Source organism: Stegostoma tigrinum, chromosome 22 (genome assembly GCF_030684315.1).
Source record: "Stegostoma tigrinum isolate sSteTig4 chromosome 22, sSteTig4.hap1, whole genome shotgun sequence".
Taxonomy (NCBI): Eukaryota; Metazoa; Chordata; class Chondrichthyes; order Orectolobiformes; family Stegostomatidae; genus Stegostoma; species Stegostoma tigrinum.
The window spans coordinates 3978778-3994111 of NC_081375.1; the positions used below are offsets into that span (position 1 = coordinate 3978778).

Below are 15334 nucleotides of genomic sequence, written 5' to 3' on the forward strand. Positions count from 1 at the left end.
GATTATTGAAGCAGAATTCCTGCAGAAAAAAGGCCGTTCAGCCCATCGAGTCGACACTGACCTTCTGAAGAGCATTCCAACTAGATCTAACACCCTCTGCTATCCCTGCAATCCCACTTATACAATGGCTAATCCACCTAGTCTGCACATCCTTGGACAATTTAGTACTGCCAATCCACCTAACCTGTGGGAGGAAGCCAGAGACCCACAGACACCAGGAAAAAGTGAAAATTCCACACAGTCATTCATGGGACTCTGGCGCTGTGCAGCAGCAGTACTAATCACTGTGCCACCTGTTGTTCTCTTATAGAAAGGTTGAGCAAGTAGGCAAAAAACGAAACAAAAAATTTGCTACATTAAATTCTGCCTGCCAAGTGTGGAATCTCACACTTCGGCAGGAAAAGAGATTCACCACTAAATGTAGAGTCATACATGTATAGGACTCTCAGATCTGCTGTGCAAGAAACAAAAAGGGTTACATACAGTGGAGCAAGTAATTAAAGTAGTCAACGGAATTTTGGTCTTTAGTGCTCAGTATTGGAGTTTAAAATAGGCGAAGTCTTGCTAAAACTGGGACAGATCAGCTGTGTGTTTAGTGGTCAGCAGACTTGAGGGATTGAATGGCCTACTCCTATCTTACATTTCTTCACACAAGGTCACTTCAACCATTTGCTAAACTGCAGCATTTTTACAATCTTAACATGATCTTCAAATTCAACTAGGAATATTTGAGCTTTAAAATTAATTAAATCAAGGTATCAAAAATTCTCGCAAACAGAATGCAATTCACATTTTAAATCCACAAACTTCATACAGTTTCAATATAAATGCAAAGATGGGATTAAAGTTTCAAAACATTTTTAGTCCTATATGTGGGCAGCGCAGTGACTTGGTAGTCAGCACAGCGGTCTCTCAGCGCCAGGGACCCAGGTTCAATTCCAGCTTTGGGTGGCTGCCTGTGGAGTTTGCACATTCTCCCAACGTCTGAGTGGGCTTCCTCCAGTTTCCTCCCACAGTCCAAAGATGCACAGGTAAGGTGAAGTGGCCATGCTAAACCGCCCATTGAGTCCAGGAACATGCAGACTAGGCAGGTTAGCCGTGGGAAAGGCAGGGTTACAGGAACAGGTGGAAGGGTGTTCTGGACAGAGTGCTCTTTGAAGGATCAAACTGAATTTGATGGACTGAATGGCCAACTTCCACACTGTAGGAATTCCATAATGCTATTTACAGTATTAGTAAAATCCCAAGCTTTACAAGGCTCAGTAATTTACAGCAAGAATGCCCTCAGCCTCATGAAGAATCATACTCACCAATATTTTCATTAATCTCTCCATTGGTTAGTCCATTCATTTCCCTTCTACCTGGACGGGTCACTCTGAACAACAACGAATAGGATTTTACCATATGGCTGTTGCTGGGCTCAAACTCGTTGCTGGGGACTGCTAGGGAAGGACAGTTGCCTGGTTTGGCCTGGCTGTTGTCTGGGTTCAAAGGCACCTGCTTTTTACCTGTAGGCACTTGCTTGATAGGACAACTAACATCCTTGAAAAAGGAAATGGACAAGTTAATGAACTACTTGCTCGAATGCAAATTGCAACAAAGGTTTAAAAAAAAGTAATTTCTAATACTGCACGTACTCTCATTACTAAAAAAAGTGCTAAAGTAGTGACTTACTGCAGGAAACCAAATCTTAGATATCAGAAATTCCAGAAACAGCACATTTGGCTTTGGGGCAAGAGAGGACAAAAAGATTCCAATCCACTTCATTAATAGATGCGTAAATTTCCAGACAAATTCTGTGAAATGTAAGAACTCCAGGACGAAAAGGATCACACACAAAGCATCTTGTGGAGCAGATGAGCTTTTGGTTACTGAGTTACATCACTGCAGTGATAATCAAATTCAAGTCCTCCATGAATGCCCCATCTCGTGAAATTAATAATGGGGAAAACTAGGTCTATTAAAAGATTACAAGGAATAACAAGGGTGCAGCTGCGTAACAGTTTCATTAAAACTAGTAATCTGGAAACCCGGAAGCCCAATTTCAAATAACCCATGGTAAAGGGGAAATATAAATACAAATAAACATTCTACAATGAATGGTGACCATGAAACTATCACCATCCAAACCTCAGCTGCCATTTTGGGAAGGTAATTGGTTTTCTTTCTAGTCTGATATACATGTGACTCCAAATTCTCCACAATATGGTTGACCGAAATGCCCACTGAAAGAATTCAGGCAAGACACTTAATTGTATTCAAGGTGACTCATCACCTTCAAGGGGATTCAGGATTGAACAATATTGGCCATGCCAGAGATATATCCTCAGCCCGAGAATGAATGATAGAAAAGTTACTGGAAAATAGCACTATGACATTACTCAATAAGGAAGAGGGAAAACTATCCAATTTCCTTGTTTGTTCCCCCCTTCATTTAGGAACCCCTATTGTAATATTTATTTGCAATGGCAAAGGATGAAGATGCTTTGGGATGGGGCTCAAATATCACTGTGGTCACAAATTAGCATATGAACAAGACCATAAAGACCAATTAAGTCAAGATCAATTCCAGTATAACTCAATTTCATTATGGGCTTTTAACCATCTCATTTAATTCCTTCAGAGGAAACTTCCTGCCTGACCTGTCAAAGTTAAATCAAACATTACAAAAGCACTGTCACAAACCCTTAAGTAAACATACCAAGTATCTTCTAGGATAACTGGAAATGTAAAATTTCACCAAGGCACTCCAACATCCACTAATCACCTTTCAAAAATACACATCTAACAAGCATCCCAGATAACATTGCAGGCTAAAATAATTAAAAAGCTGTATACTCTACCTTACGTTTTTTATGACAGACTTTAACAAGTAGCACCTCCAGGGATACAGAGTTTTGTTCGTTCTCCGAGTTTTGAGATGGCTTTTCTAGTTGGGGGGTGGGGGAGGTAGAGAAGATATTGACACAAACCGATTTGAATAGTGAAAAGACATTAAATGCTCTAATTCAATAAAATTCGAACTAATTTTATCAGAACATTGTTCAGATTTACCTACAACTAAAGTAAGGAGCAATGCAAATAAAATAATTTTATTCAAACAAAACATACAGCATGAAACAAAGTATTGTTTGAACTTGTACCTCAGACTCTGACAGAAGGTTACATCTACCATTCCACAGTGAAGACTCAAACCCCACCAGGCTGTCAAAATGATACCAAGTGGCAGAGCGGCTCTGCCCAACAAAATAAAACCAAAACTGTGAATTCAAGGCAAGTTACCCACATCACCCCAATACTGCATCTTGTTGAAGTGAAGAGGGTTTGCTACATGCTATATCCAGAGGAAGAGGAGACCTGGGAGGCCAGGAATGTATTATAAACTTTGACATGGTGATCATTTATTGACAATTGCAGCACCCAGTGGTCGCACCTAATGCTGTGATACTGCATCCTAACTTAGTTCAGGTGGGCGAGGCTGAAAGCAATGGGAGGTGAGCGCATGGGCGCGCCAGAGACAGCAGGTGCAAGGCCGGAGAGAGCGCACACAAGACAAGAGAGTGTGCAACAGAAAAAGGGCCAGTCTTATAGATGCTGCTGGGAGGCAATTTAATTTTAATAAAACGCTGAGGCAAAGTTCAATTAAAGGAGTGTTAAGTGCAACTGCATATCTGTATTTAATAAAGGCAAAATAACTGGACAGGCATTACAAGTTCACCCATGATATTCAAGTTTAGGTACACTTCTGCCAGAACTTCGTACATCCATTAAGAAATTTTAGGCTAAGTTAAGGCACCCCATCCATTTAAGTTGAGTGGTGGGACTCAAGCCAAACCCACACCTTAAGAATGACAACTGAGTGAGTTGCAAATCAGAAAGCTCAAGTCAGCAAATAAATGCAGATGGACAGATGATTGGGCAAATGGTATTACCATGCAAAAGGGCTCAGTCAACCACAAATTTTTACTTCACAGATTCAATTAACTGTAGTAACAGTCACAGAATTAACTGACCGGACAGAAGAGGGACCTGGTTATATTTCACCTAAGGTCTGATGTACATTTTAGGCTGAGTACAGAGTATGCAGTAAATTATTGATCATTCTAATTTTTAATCATGCACAATAAAGTTGCTGAGCCAGTAAGATGACCACAGGGTGCAAGCACAAGTTGTTAAATGCCACAACTACAGCCACAAGGATGATTTCTCAACAACTGAGTATCATAAAAGCTACAACCAAACTGATCAATACATTTCCAAAGGTCTCAGATCCCTCAGACACTCAACAGGATCAGCTCTTGGACATACTACCAGGCTCTCAAATGTCTGGACTCAACACACGTATTCAGAATCAGCTTTTACTGGAAACCTGTGACAAACGGCGCATTCATCAATATGGAGATTACCCACAGAAAGATGCAGTTGTGCAACACTGCCACAATTCTTATAAGAAAGCTGATACTATTACATCAGGAATTTGCGCACTTTTAGTCTCAAGAGATTTTTAAAAATTCACTCATGGAATACAAGTATCATTGGTCACATGTTAAGATTTATGCCCATCCCTATTGCCTTCAGCGTGGTGGTGGTGAGCCATAAGACACAGGCCATTCTGAGGGATCATGACTGATCTGATGATACACAACACTACTTTCCTACCTCTTCCCCACTAATTCTCTAAGTAATATTACAGTCTTCAATAGGCTTAACCCAGCCTCAACAGCCCTCTGCCACGAAGAATTCCACAGATTCACTTCCCCAGATGAAATCCCATCTCCATCTTAAGTATGTGACTCCTTATTCTATATACTAGCATTGGTCAAGGCCACTTAATCTTATATGCTTGAATAAGTTCATCTCACTGTTCCAAATTCTGACAAGCACAGGCCCAACCCACTCAACCCTCCTCCAAATAGTCCTCCATATATGGAATCAGCCTAGGCAATCTTCTCTGGACTAACTCCAATGCCAACTAGGTTATTCCTTACATCAAGAGACCTAGACTGTATGCAGTATGCCAGCTGTAGACTGACATGTGCCATGTATGGTTTTAGCAAAACATTCTTATTTTTAATGCTTCATTCCTTTTGAAATGAAAGCCAACATTCTCTGAACTTGGATGCTACTTATTTTTTGAGATTCATGGATGAGGATTCCCAAATCCCTTCTTTCTGTAGCTTTCTGCAGTTTCTACGTTTAAGTAATATTTAGTACCCTCTACTCTGCCAAAGTGCATCACCTCAGCCCACATTATATTCCATCTGCAATGTTTCTACCCACTCATTCAGCCTGTCTATATCGTTCTGCAGACCGTCATCCTCGCCATTTGCCTGCCCACCTATTCTTAAGCCATCCACAAACTTGACTAACATATATTCACTTTCAACATCCAAATCATTAATATATATTGCAAATAAACTGCAGCTCCAGCAATGACCTCTGCGGCAGACCACAAATCAAATCCTGAAAATGCACCCCCCACCCATGTTATACCAACGTAGTCTTCTGTTTGTCAATCTTTTATTGATGCTAAAATAATTCCTGATCCTAGTATCACTTTCTTGAACCAGTATAGGTACAAGAATCAGATGGTCATATTCAAAGGGAGTTCCAAAATTTTAATCAAGCCATAGTGGAAGAGTGATGATTTGGTTCCAACCCTTACTGGTGTTCTATGTGTGAGCAGCCCTTGCCCTTTGTGGAGGAGGTTGCGGATTTGGAATTGGTTATTTAAGGAGCTTTGGTGCGTTGTTGCAGTGACTCTTGCCGATGGTACACACCATTGGTAGAAGGAATGAAGTGTTAAACAGGATAGAGTGCCAATCAAGCAGGTTGCTACAATCTGGACGATTTTGCGCTACTTGGGTATTTTGGAGCAACACTCATCCAAGCAACTGACAAGTATTCCATTACACGCCTGACCCTTGCCTTATAAACAGTGACCAGGCCTTTCGGGAGTTTGGAGGGAGGTCACTCGCTACAAAATGCCCAACTTCTGACCAAAAACCAAACTGGACTAGCCCGTTATATCCAGACTGTGGCTACATTAGCAAGTCAATGGTTACAACCCAAAAGGTGCACTCCGTAACACAACCTGGTTCCTTTGACAGCACCTTGTAAACCTGTAACTTATATCTAGGAAGACAACAGTTACAATAGAAACACATTTGCAACTGTATCACAACTCCTACTTTGACAATGGGTCAAAATCCTTGAATTTCCACCTTATCAGCACTGGATGTACCCTAGACCACATGGACTGCTTAAGGCAGCATTACATCACCACTTTTACATTGGAAATTAGAGATAAGCAATGAATGCTGGCCTGCCCAGCAATACCAATATCCCGGGGGGGGGGTCTAAATTGTAATTTAATAATGCAAAGTCACAGATCGGCCATGATCTGATTTAATATTAGAACAGATTTCAACAGTTTAACGACCTAAAAACTTCCTTGTATTCCACTGTACAAAGAGGATAATGTAATATGGGATAGCATGGTGGCTCAGTGGTTGGCACTGCTGCTTCACAGGGTCAAGGACACAGATTTGATTCCAGCTTAGGGGTGGAGCAGTTTACAAGTTCTCTCAGTGCCTCCAAGGATTTCCATGATTTGCTCCTCCTTCTTCCCACAGTACAAGGACGTGCTGATCAGGTGGATTAGCAATGCTACATTGCCCAGTGTCCAGGCCTCTGCAGACTAGGTGGATTAGCCATTGTCAAAGAAGGGTCAGAGAGATTCTGTGATGGAGAGGATATTCTGCGGAGGGTCAGCGAGACTCGATGAGCCAAATGGCTTCTAGCTGGACTGTAGGAATAAAAATGAACTGCTACTGAGTTGCATACCATTTAGGAGATATCAGCATAAATGAAAACTCAGCTATTTTCTATTTTAGTAGGCCTAAAATGGGAAAAATCAAACCGTCACAATTTAGAAAATGTAAAAATTAAAACTATGCCTGTTGGAAATTTAAATTTTATGTTGCATCTGAAGTATATTTTATGTTGCATCTGAAGTTCTTGCCATTTCACTCTTGCTTCCCCTACTCAATACACTTTTTGGCCTCTGTACCTCAGCATCTGATTTTTACATTCAATGGCTCCTTAAAGCTTGACTGATTTAATAAATCAGCACTCTCCAACAAAAAAAACTGGTATTGTGTTTTGTTGAGTGCATACAAATAAAACGCTAGACCCTACCTCCTCTTTAGTTTTTGATATGATCCAGTTTTACTCCAAACATTTTAAACCCTTACCCTCAATGATTATCCTGCCTATTTAGCAGGGCAAGTGAACACAAAGACAAAAAGCAAAGGGAGAGGCACTAATGACAAAAATATCTGGGAATACAAAGGCTAAAGGAACCCCAAAGCTTCACAACATACTTAATTGTGCCCTCACCCAACATCTGCCATTTGTAGATGTATTTGCATAACTAATCACAAGGAGTAACACTAACTAAATTCAATGCTGGCACACAAGCGTATTTGTACGATGCCCTCCTGGGGACGTTATCCCTTAACATTAACTACGAATAGGACATCACCTTAGTCTCGGGTTTTTCTCATCATCTGTTATCCATTTATTATTCTTTTGCTAGCATCTCACCTCTTACAGAAGTCAACTTGCTAAAATATGGGCACGATACAATGCCCAAATTAGTATCTTTCACATTCAATTGGCAGCACATACAAATGGTAGCACATTCACAACTGCAAAGGTTAACATGATCCTGCTTATTCTCATATAGCATCCAATTACAGAAGTCATGCCAGAGCTAATTTTATGAAAGTACTAATATTACCCAAGCATTTAGTTCAACTAACACAGCACAAACCGTACACCTTGATATTTTACATGACCCAGCTACCATTGTTTCAACCAGTAAACAAAACCCAATTAATCTATCTTAAATCAAAGGAATTGTCCAAAGGAACATATAGACACTGGCACGCAACTTCTATTTATAAAATCATGAAATCACAAAAATTGATAGTCCCGTGATTAAAAATAAATGCAACTTCCAGGCAGTAGAAAACAGACAAGCCCAATCAGTAATTAAAATACACAATCCCAGCCATGTGGCAAATCCATCATTGAAAGTTACAAAAAGGGAAGAGGAGTTTCACCTAATCAGATAACATTAATAGTGGGTGTGATCAGTTTAATGCTATGGGTGGGTGACCCGTACATCTATGCAACATATTGACATACACAAATAGTTTAAAATCCTGGACCTTTTAAAAAGCACAGAGAATACCTACACATGGATTGCAGGGGTTTAAAAGACAGCAGCTCACCACCAATTTTGAGGGCAACTGAGGATGGAAAAGGAGTGCTGACAAAGCCAGCAACGCCTGCATTCCATGGAAGTTTAAGAAAAATGACAGTATCAGAAAATCTTGGTTCCAACACCGAAGCAGCAGTCCTCCACCACCCCACAGGATGCTTCTAATAGAGTTATATGGGTGATGACACATTTGTACAAAAGATATATGGCTTCCTGTAAGGGGAGGTCATGTCTCACTAACATGATTGAACTTTTTGAGGTGATGAAGATGACTGAGTAGGGAAAAGTAGCTGATATCGTCTCCACGGAATTCAGTAAAGCCTTTGACAATGTCCCTCACAGCAGGCTGGTACAAAAATCGTCTCATGGTCAGCTAGCAGAATGGATACAGAATTACTTGGTCATGAGATAGAGGGTAACAGTGCAAGGGTGCTTTGCAGAATGGAGAGTTGTAACTTGCAGTGCTCCACAGGGATCAGCACTGGGACCTCTGATGTTCGTGATCCACATAAATGATGTGGAGGAAAACATGGTTGGTCCAAATACTAAATTTGCAAATGATATAAAAATTGGAGGAGTTTCAGACAGTGAGGAGGAATTTCAGAGAATGCAACAGGGAAAAGATCAGTTGGAGGCATGGGCAGAAAAATGGCAGATACAGTTTAATCTGGGCAAATGTGAGATGATCATTTTGGAAGTTCAGGTGGTAATTACACAGTGAATGGCAGAACCCTTTGGAGTATTGATGAGCAGAGGAATCTGGGAGTGTAGGTCTGCAGATACTGAAGAGAGCAGTGCAGGTAAATAAGATAGCAAAAAGGCCTATGGCGTGCTTGCCTCCATGGGAAGGGGCATTAAGTATAATGATAGGCAAGTTATGCTGCAGCTTTATAGAACTTTAGTTAGGCCACAATCGGAATACTGCATACAGTTCTGGTCACTACACTACCAGAATGGTGTGAATGTTTTGGAGAACGTACAGAAAAGGTGTACCAAGATGTTTGAGCAAAGAAGAAAGATCAGATAGAGATTTGTTTCCACAGGAATGTGGGAAGGAAAACGGGGCAACCTGATAGAATGTTAAAAGACTGTGAATGGCATGGATAAGAGGGAAAAGTACGATGCTTTTTCCCAGGGTACAGATGTCAATTTTTGGGGACGCAGGTTCAAGGTGCAGGGTGGGAGAGGCATAGACGAGGGGGTGAGTATGTTTAAAACAGATGTGCTTTTCCACACAAAGGGTGGTGAGTGCCTGGAATGCACTACTAGAGATGGTGATGGTAGCAGATACAATTGCAGAATTCAAGAAACACCTAGCCGAATATATGAATAGGAAGGGAATAGAGGGATACAGATCTTGTAATTGCAGACAGTGTTAGTACAGAAGGGAAAGATGTCCCAGTGCAGGCTTACAGGGCCAAAAGGGCCTGTTCCTCAACTATATTGATCTTTGGATAGAACAGTTAATATTAAAGTGCAAATAATCTCGTACACTGAGCAGCACTTACATCTGCTTCCCTGTATCAAACAGTATAATTAACATACATACCATTTTTATGGAAGAAACCAGTAAAAGTAAGTTGCAGATGAGCTGTCAAACTGAAGAAAAATTTGAAGAAATTAATTCCCTTGCACTTCACAAATGTTTGTGCACAAACAGCAACCCATTATACAAGAGTCAGCATAACCAACATTGCAAGGCAATTAACCTTAGTAACCATACCATTTACAACAAGCTTTGTAACTAAATTGTCAATGATTGGTTTTGTAGAGTGGGAGCAGACATATTCTAACAAATACACTGGGAACACAAGAAAATTGTTACAGCCTATTGTCTAATTAGAAGTTCTGGTGGAAAAACAACATTCGTGCAGCTTAAATCAGAATGGCAGTGAAAATGGAACATGTAAAAGTGAGATGACCCCCTAATTTCAGGTGAATCAAGTCCTATTGAGCCAAGCCTGTGAAAAGTCAAACTTTCGCATAGGTTACTCAGGATTGGATAAATTTGGAAATGTACGATACCAGATTAGCTACCTTGCTAAACTACTCAGTTACCTGGTGCAAACATAAGGTGGGATATAAAGAGTAGAAGCTTGGGTAGATTTCAATTTTAAGTGGAACAGGGCAGAAAGATTTGAAGTCTCTCAACTAGATTCAAGCTGTTAAAAGTATAATCTGTCCAAGTGGTGAGCTGGTTGCTATCTACACAAAATGATTGGGAAATGCAATTTCATAAGGAAATCTCAGAGTCCACCTTTTCTTTTAAATTTGAAGCCTAGTCCAGAGGGTAGGTAATTTGCTTGAAGGGGAGATCCTTTATGACAAGGTTGATGTGGAAGCGAGGGAGGAGACACTTATGTTTGTTTAATACATCTTAAGTGGTGTGACTCTTTGACCTATGTCTGATACTACGTCTCTCACTAACATCTGAAGGAGGAGTAAGACTCAAAGCTTATGTTTCCAAATAAATTTGTTGGACAAAACCTGGTGTCATGTGATTTCTGACCTTGTTTGGGAAAAAGGGTTCTATAATTTCAAAGCACACTGACTCAGAAGGCAGTGAAGGTGGAGTCGTGGAACGTTTTAGAGATGAAGGTGGATTGATTCCCTTACCTGATTAGGGCCTATGGTTAAGGGACATACGGCAAAGTAGAATTTGGAACAAGGAAAAATCAGTTATATTTTTAGTGAACGGAACAACGGTTTGAAGGGCCAATTGGCTTATTTCTGCAATTGTGTACAAGACAAACTATAATTTCCCTTTTGCTGCAAAGTAATGCAATCCACTTTCTCAGCAGATAGGTAAGTCATGTGGCTACCACTGCAGGGATACTTCACGTTGTGAATCTCCATTACACTCTAACTACTGTGAACTCCGGTGCAATTTGACAGTTGAATACATTCAATGTTTAAATCTTAAAGAAACAGGCCATAGCAGAACAGTGAGATCAGTCGCCATGATAGTATACCAAGGCAGGTAAGTTGCAGTACGAGTGGCATTAATTTTGTCCCAACATTAAGCTTAATCATTTAGATTTAACTGTCATTGGTAGGAGGTGAACAGTTGGCTCAGGTAGTCTTTAGACAATGGCTACTGCTCTCAAAAATATTTTTTTAAAAAACAAAAACAGCTATGACTATCGCAGCCAAATGTGTTCTTGCACAGTATATGTTTAATTTTGTCCGCGGAGACTACAGTGTCTACAAGTCTTTTTTTCTGCCCAGTGCCATATAACCATATAAGTTTCATAACTGATCCATTATTGCAACATCAGACCAAGCAAATTAAACATCTTGGTTTGAAAAAAACACATCTTGAACAAGGGAAGAATGCCGCAATTAACCTTACAGCTTACTGAAGTTAATCACTAATTACCAGAGACAAAGGACATTTCAGCCAGTTATTTTTTTAAAAACACATTGCCTCATGAAACAAAAATGTTTCAGTTGACACTGAAGTGTTATACTCCTCAAATAATATGGCAATGAAATTAGAAGATATGGCAGAAACGCAAGTGCAACTGTTAAAAAGCCCCAGAGGCATCTTCATTTGGGGGAAAATCATAATGAGACTACTCTAGGGTGTCATCAAATTATGAAGCAACATTTCTGCTGTTAAAAATCACAAAAGCTAACCTTAGCATAAGAAAATTTAGGACTAAATTTGAAAAAAGATTTCATAAATACAACTGACAGTGCGAAATACTACACAAAGGACTACAAGAAGATATTAGCATTGTGCAGAGGAAAAATATTCCCTAATTCTGAGTTGGAGGCAATGGCATGCTCCTGGTGGTACTTAACAAACTGATCTAGTTGGTGAGCCAGTTAAGAACATTTTACCATTTAACAAGTCTGAAAATCAGCAACTGAACAACCTCTCAGCCGACCTTCCTGCTCTCCTCCCACCAACAATCCCCTATTACATTCTCTGAAGATCAACAATGGAACACTGTACAGTCCCCAAAGTTTGCAGACCAAACATTACAAGGCTCCACTTGATAAATTAAGGGTCAAGCCAGTGCGAGCGCGCGAGCTCACTCACTCACGTTGAAACCAACTTACCTGGGAGATTCCTGCTCTCCCCTCATCTTCTCTACTTTGGCCAGCATATCATTCACTTTAAAGGTTTTCCTGCAGCATTGAAAAATATGTTTAATTTCAGATATTGTTACAAGAAGTTAACTAGTCCATGAAATACAAGTGGAATGACCTCAATTCACAAATCAACTTACATTTTGCCAGTTCGAAGTGTCAATTTGTAAAGACAGACTTGCATTTCCATTCTGCCTTTCAGTACCACATGGTGCTCCCCGAGCATTCCATGATAAATCAAGTACTTGGGTAAGCACTTGTGCAATATAGGAAATAGCAGTCAATGAGTTTTTGGGAGCTGACTATGCACAATCAGATAATCAGACTGTCTTTTAATGGGACTATTGGTAATGACACCACAGGTACCACCATTTTCTTTGAAACAGCACACGGAAGATTTTACATTCACCTAAGACAGACAGGAACCTCGGTTTAAGCATTTAATTTTTATTTGGATGTGCTGGCTTTTAACTGGAAACTCTACAAAACTAAACACAAGAAAAAGGAAATGCTGGAAACAGTCGTCAGTTAGCATCTTTGATAAAAATTTGGGAATCTAAAATACAAACATCTATGACATCATTAAACAATAAACAATTGAATTGGGGCTTGTTTGGATTGGAATGAAAGAATGGATAAGTGTGCAAGTGTACTGTACACTGAACCGTCACACCCTCAGGATATCCTAAATTACTGCATAACTAAAATTTAGAATCAGCATGGAAAATCATTGAAAGCAATCCAATCTAAACAGGATAGATGCACCTTGAAACACTAACTGCAACTGTTGTGTTAGGAAATGTTGCAACTGCAGTTTTGTAATACAAATTGACAATGACAATTACTTAAATACCAGAACACAGCTACTTAAGAGCAAAACTGCTTCTTTACAGTACAAACTAGAGAGACAGGGAAATGCCAGAAATGAGACACAACCACCATTAACTGAGGATGCAATTCAACTGAACCTGCCAATTAAAATTACTTCATTAACATTTTTACAGAATACAGTAATGCACAAGAAACTGGCATGGTGGCACAGAGGTTAGCAATGTTGCCTCACTGCCAGGTACTCAGGTTCAACTTCAAGTCTTGAGTGACTGTGTGGAGTTTGCACTTTCTCCCTATGTCTGTGTGGGTTTCAGCCAAGTGCTCCAGTATGCACCCCCCAGCCCCCCGACCCAAGAGGTGAGTTCAGAGTTTTATAATTTTTTCATGGGTTACAGGCATCAATGGCTGAGCCAGCATCTGGTGACCAACTTGAAATGCTGAAAATGCTACTGATGAATCAACATCTTGAACTACTGCAGTCCATGAAGCACTTCTGTTCAGGAGGGAGTTCTAGGATTTTGACCTTATAACAATGAAGGAACAGCACCATATTTCCAACTCAAGATTGTAGGATGCTCAGAGTGGGAACTTGCAGGTGGTGTTCGCATGCATCTGCTGTCCTTCTCTTAGGTGGTGGTGGTTGCAAGTTTGGAAGGTACTGCCAAATGAGCTTTGGTTATTTACTGCAGTGCATGTTGCAGAAGGTACACTGTTGTCACTGGGCATCAGTGATAGAGGCAAACACTAAGATGGGTCAATCAAATGGGCTGCCCTTTGATCTGATTATTCAAGAAGCTTGATGCTTACTTGGATGGGTGCAGCTCCACTACAGTGAAAAGTAGTCTACCACACTCCTGACTTGTGCCTTGCTGATGGAGTGTAGGTTGGGAGAGTGAGGAGAGGAGTTCTTCACTGCGCAGGATTCCAACTGTCACCTGCTCTTGTACACTTAACATTTTTATGGTTGATCTAGTTTAATGCTATAAACCACCCAAGATATTGATGGTGCAAGATTCACAGATGGTAATGTCAATTAACGTCATGGGTCAATGCTTAGACTGTCTCAACGTAGACGGTCACTGACTGTATATATGGCTCAAATACTATGCAGCACTTGTCATTCCAAATCTGGATCTTGCTCGGGTCTTACTGCATACAGACAGGGGCTGCTTTGGTACTGAAGAGTTGAGAATAGCAATGAATGAGTGTGACCAGTGAACATCCCAACTTCTGACCTTATGGAGGGAAGGTCACTACGAAGTAGCTGAAGATGTTTGGGCCTAGGATGTTACCCTGAGAAAAGGAGAGGCTCTTGTGATGCAGTGGTGGCATCTCTACTTCTGGATCAAGGTGCTGAGTTCCAATCCTACCTGTTCCAGGGGTGCACAACAATATCTCTGAACAAGCTGAGTAGAAAATATCTACCCCAAAGAACTCTTGCAGAGATATCCTTGGACTGAGAAAATTGATTTTAACTATCTTCCCTTCTGCAAGATTCCAAATGGCAAGTTGCTACAGGAGTTTGCTTCAATTTAAACTCCCCCATAAAACATAACCAAATGTAAATTTGTCAATGGCCCAAGCATGAGCAAGCTGGCTGAAGCACCATTACATGTAGAGCGGCCGGGTCCTTTACAATGATCAGAACCAGAATACATGGATGCCAAGCCAAAACAGAACATTAAGATCGGCGTCTAATAATTTAGTCGAAGGGGCTGCTTCAAAGGCAAAATTGGAAACAGTATGACAGATCATGCCCACCCTCTTCCAAAAACCATTTACAGCAACAGCAAGTGAGCAGATATCCAGCCAAATGGTACTTATCTTTTTAAAAGACAGGTTGTCTCCTATCCCAAAGCAGTGGCACACCAATGGTACTTAAAACAAAAAAGTCAGCAACCACCAGGTTTGGTAGCAAAATTTATCTTTGCACTGCAGAAGCACAGTAGACCAGTATTACCCAGTAAAGCAGTATTTTTCACCTATATACATTCGTAGAAATCATACAATCGTAGAAAAGTGCTAGCTGCTTACAATGCGCCTTCTCACTCATGTTTATTATGACATGAAAAAGCATGTCCAAAGGAGTAAAGTCATAGCAATGAATTAAAATGC

General features: G+C 40.4%; 1 protein-coding gene across 3 annotated transcripts in view; it reads right to left on the bottom strand.

Annotated features, from left to right (window-relative positions):
• suz12b (SUZ12 polycomb repressive complex 2 subunit b) overlaps positions 1-15334 on the bottom strand; it is a 59525-nt gene that overhangs the window by 20361 nt on the left and 23830 nt on the right. For 2 of the 3 annotated variants that reach the window (XM_048555062.2, XM_048555064.2), the window contains exons 4-7: positions 12359-12427; positions 9840-9889; positions 2844-2929; positions 1311-1542 (exon numbers count right to left, since the gene is read on the bottom strand). In XM_048555062.2, the coding sequence (XP_048411019.1) occupies positions 1311-1542; positions 2844-2929; positions 9840-9889; positions 12359-12427 (437 nt within the window). Of the gene's footprint in view, positions 1-1310; positions 1543-2843; positions 2930-9839; positions 9890-12358; positions 12428-15334 lie in introns of those variants that run through there. The other variant, XM_048555065.2, reaches the window with a different exon arrangement.